The sequence below is a fragment of the Montipora capricornis genome, chromosome 1, assembly GCF_036669925.1.
Source record: "Montipora capricornis isolate CH-2021 chromosome 1, ASM3666992v2, whole genome shotgun sequence".
Classification (NCBI taxonomy): domain Eukaryota; kingdom Metazoa; phylum Cnidaria; class Anthozoa; order Scleractinia; family Acroporidae; genus Montipora; species Montipora capricornis.
The window spans coordinates 36,221,664-36,224,163 of NC_090883.1; the positions used below are offsets into that span (position 1 = coordinate 36,221,664).

The 2,500-nt window shown below is 35.1% G+C and overlaps 1 protein-coding gene across 2 annotated transcripts in view; it reads right to left on the minus strand.

Moving 5' to 3' along the window:
• LOC138040695 (origin recognition complex subunit 4-like) overlaps nt 1-2,431 on the minus strand; it is a 14,310-nt gene extending 11,879 nt beyond the window's left edge. For both annotated transcript variants that reach the window (XM_068886381.1, XM_068886377.1), the window contains exons 1-3: nt 2,217-2,431; nt 858-948; nt 698-773 (exon numbers count right to left, since the gene is read on the minus strand). In XM_068886381.1, coding sequence (XP_068742482.1) covers nt 698-773; nt 858-948; nt 2,217-2,359 — 310 coding nt within the window. In that variant the 5' untranslated portion in view covers nt 2,360-2,431. The remainder of the gene's footprint in view (nt 1-697; nt 774-857; nt 949-2,216) is intronic.
• Nucleotides 2,432-2,500: the final 69 nt, after the last annotated feature.

Consider the following 2,500-nt stretch of genomic DNA (forward strand, 5'->3'; position numbering starts at 1 on the left):
CAGCTTTGAAATGGCATGTTAATTTCGACAATATGATTGGTATATATATTGCAGAGAAAAAAATATTTCCGTGTGAGCGCTTGTAGCAATGACAGTGTTTCCGGTCACACGTCACTGAATTCAGCTGTCAGTGAACAAACATGGCATGATATTTGTGTTTGCTTTTATTTCTTGGACTCCAAATTATCGATGCAATAGATTAAATAATTTTATCTATTTTCTTGCTTTTCGAAAGCCATGCTAAGTCTACACTTAATTTAATTTAAAGTCTGTTAAAATCTCTGCATGTGAGAAATAATGCGCATGTCATTGCATGACAGTGCCTCTTTAGTAATGATTAATGATGTTAGCCATATCTTTGCTACCAAAGGACACAACTGAAGAACTCAAGCCGTAGTCACTATTCTCTCCTTTGTATGTCGTCTTTATCACATTATTAATTTTATACGACGTTTTTGTACACCGTAATAACTTTCTGTTACTGAAGAAGACCCCTATTAGAAAAGCTTTTAAAATTTTGTCATTGGGTAAGCTTGTTCTGTGAAGGTGGCTCTCTATTGGCCTTGCTACAGTGTTTTTATTTATTTATTTTTTTCACATCTCAACCACAGAGATGCTACATCGTAAAAGCTTAGGAAAATAGCATGAAGCAATATACATTGCAAATCAAACTTTAAGCCTCTTTCACATTTCTTACCATTTAAATTAACTTCCAGCATGTTTTGTTTAATTCCATTTCTCTTGTACAAATCATTGAGAATAGATTTTACAAGCTAGGGAAGAAAAAACACAAATTTGTAAATCTGAAATTATAGTTTTAGATTTTTGACAATATGATGACATGAATATTAACATACCAGTGACTTGCCACTGCCTCTTGGACCAATCAACAATACAGAATTACTCTCTCCAAACTGAGCACATCTTTTGATGAGATCCAACAATTCCCTGACAATATAAAAAGAACAAAAAAATATCCTGCCAGTTACATGTACTATATTCATCTTCAAATGCTGCTCCCACAGTCTCCATATAATAATTATGTTGTATGCTTCGTTCTTAAAGCAATAACATTGTCCTTGACTGTGGGAGTGCAGGAGCAGAAGTTACATACTTACTTAGCCTTTAATAGTTCAGGACTGCAGGACTAAGCAAGCGGTAGTTACATAGCCACTTTCATTTCTTCCTTGACTATAGGATTTCAGGACGGTAGGCGCACAAGTTTTACTTGACATTATTACTCAACTTCAGGAGTGCAGGAGCAGTACATTCAAACTATTCCTAAGTGGCAGGGTATTCTGAAATTGCTCCGTAGGTTGGGTACATATAGCAATAGCAACCAAAGCAAAAACAACTGTACATTAATTAATGATACTTGTAAATGAAACTATGTGATTCAATCAAATTGGCAAGTTTTTCCAAAAACCTGTTTTTTTATAAGTAGCCGAAATCCAGAAGCAGAAAATCATACTTACTCAAAAAATTCTAGCTAGATAGCAAAAAACCAAAAACCACAGACTGGGATAGTCTCGAATGGCTAGGTTGGATTATCCCGGGGCATCTCTCTCTAACAAGTTTCAGTTAAATTCACCAAGCTTGTACTTCCCCAACCAAATTCTTTGTGCAAGATACACTCTTTCTTTTTCCAGGCAGCAAAGCAGTGGAACAATTTGCCTGATAAGTTGAGAACTACAGAATCACTTTCACTGTTTAGAAAAAATGTCAAACCAACGATGCTGTCCTCATACAACTGTAATTGTATTTCATGTAAATAAATCGCCCGTCTTCACACCTTTAATCTGCTCACTTTATAAATGGATTGTTTTTTTGAATTTTTTATTCTCATTTTTTAAATTCTATTTTATTATTATTATTATTATTATTATTATTATTACTATTATTATTATTATTATTATTATATGTTATTTTTTTCTTTAAATACAACACTGCACATTTGCAGTCAAACGAGCTCTTGCTCATTTGCAATATGTGGGTAAATAAAGTTACTTACTTACCTACTGTATGGCAATGCATGTTCACAGAATTCTCAGACATTTCGAGCATTTAATCTACAATTTAAGACTTACATAAGTACGTTAAACCATTTATCTCTGAAGCAGCCCATACTGACGAGTAAAACAGTATGGCGTTTGACAGAGTAAAATCTTTTAATCTAGCTCTCAGGACAGAAAGGGTGTTATGCATCTTGGACTTGCCTCTTTTGCTCTTCCAAGCCATGTAGTTCCTCTGGAACATCTCCATGGAATAAGCGTCCTCGTAATACATTTTGCACTTCGTCGGTCACTGTTGCATCAGGAAAATGAGTTCTTCTTTTTAACTGCGACTTGGATTTCTTCATCCCTGCCACTGTAGTCGTTGATACCTGCAACTGCAACCCAACTCGTCCGCCATCTTTGCGTGCACACGTGTTTTCTGTGGACTCTCCTCCAGATCCCTCAGCTATATGCAAATTTTAATAAGTTTGGGAAATTTGAATTTG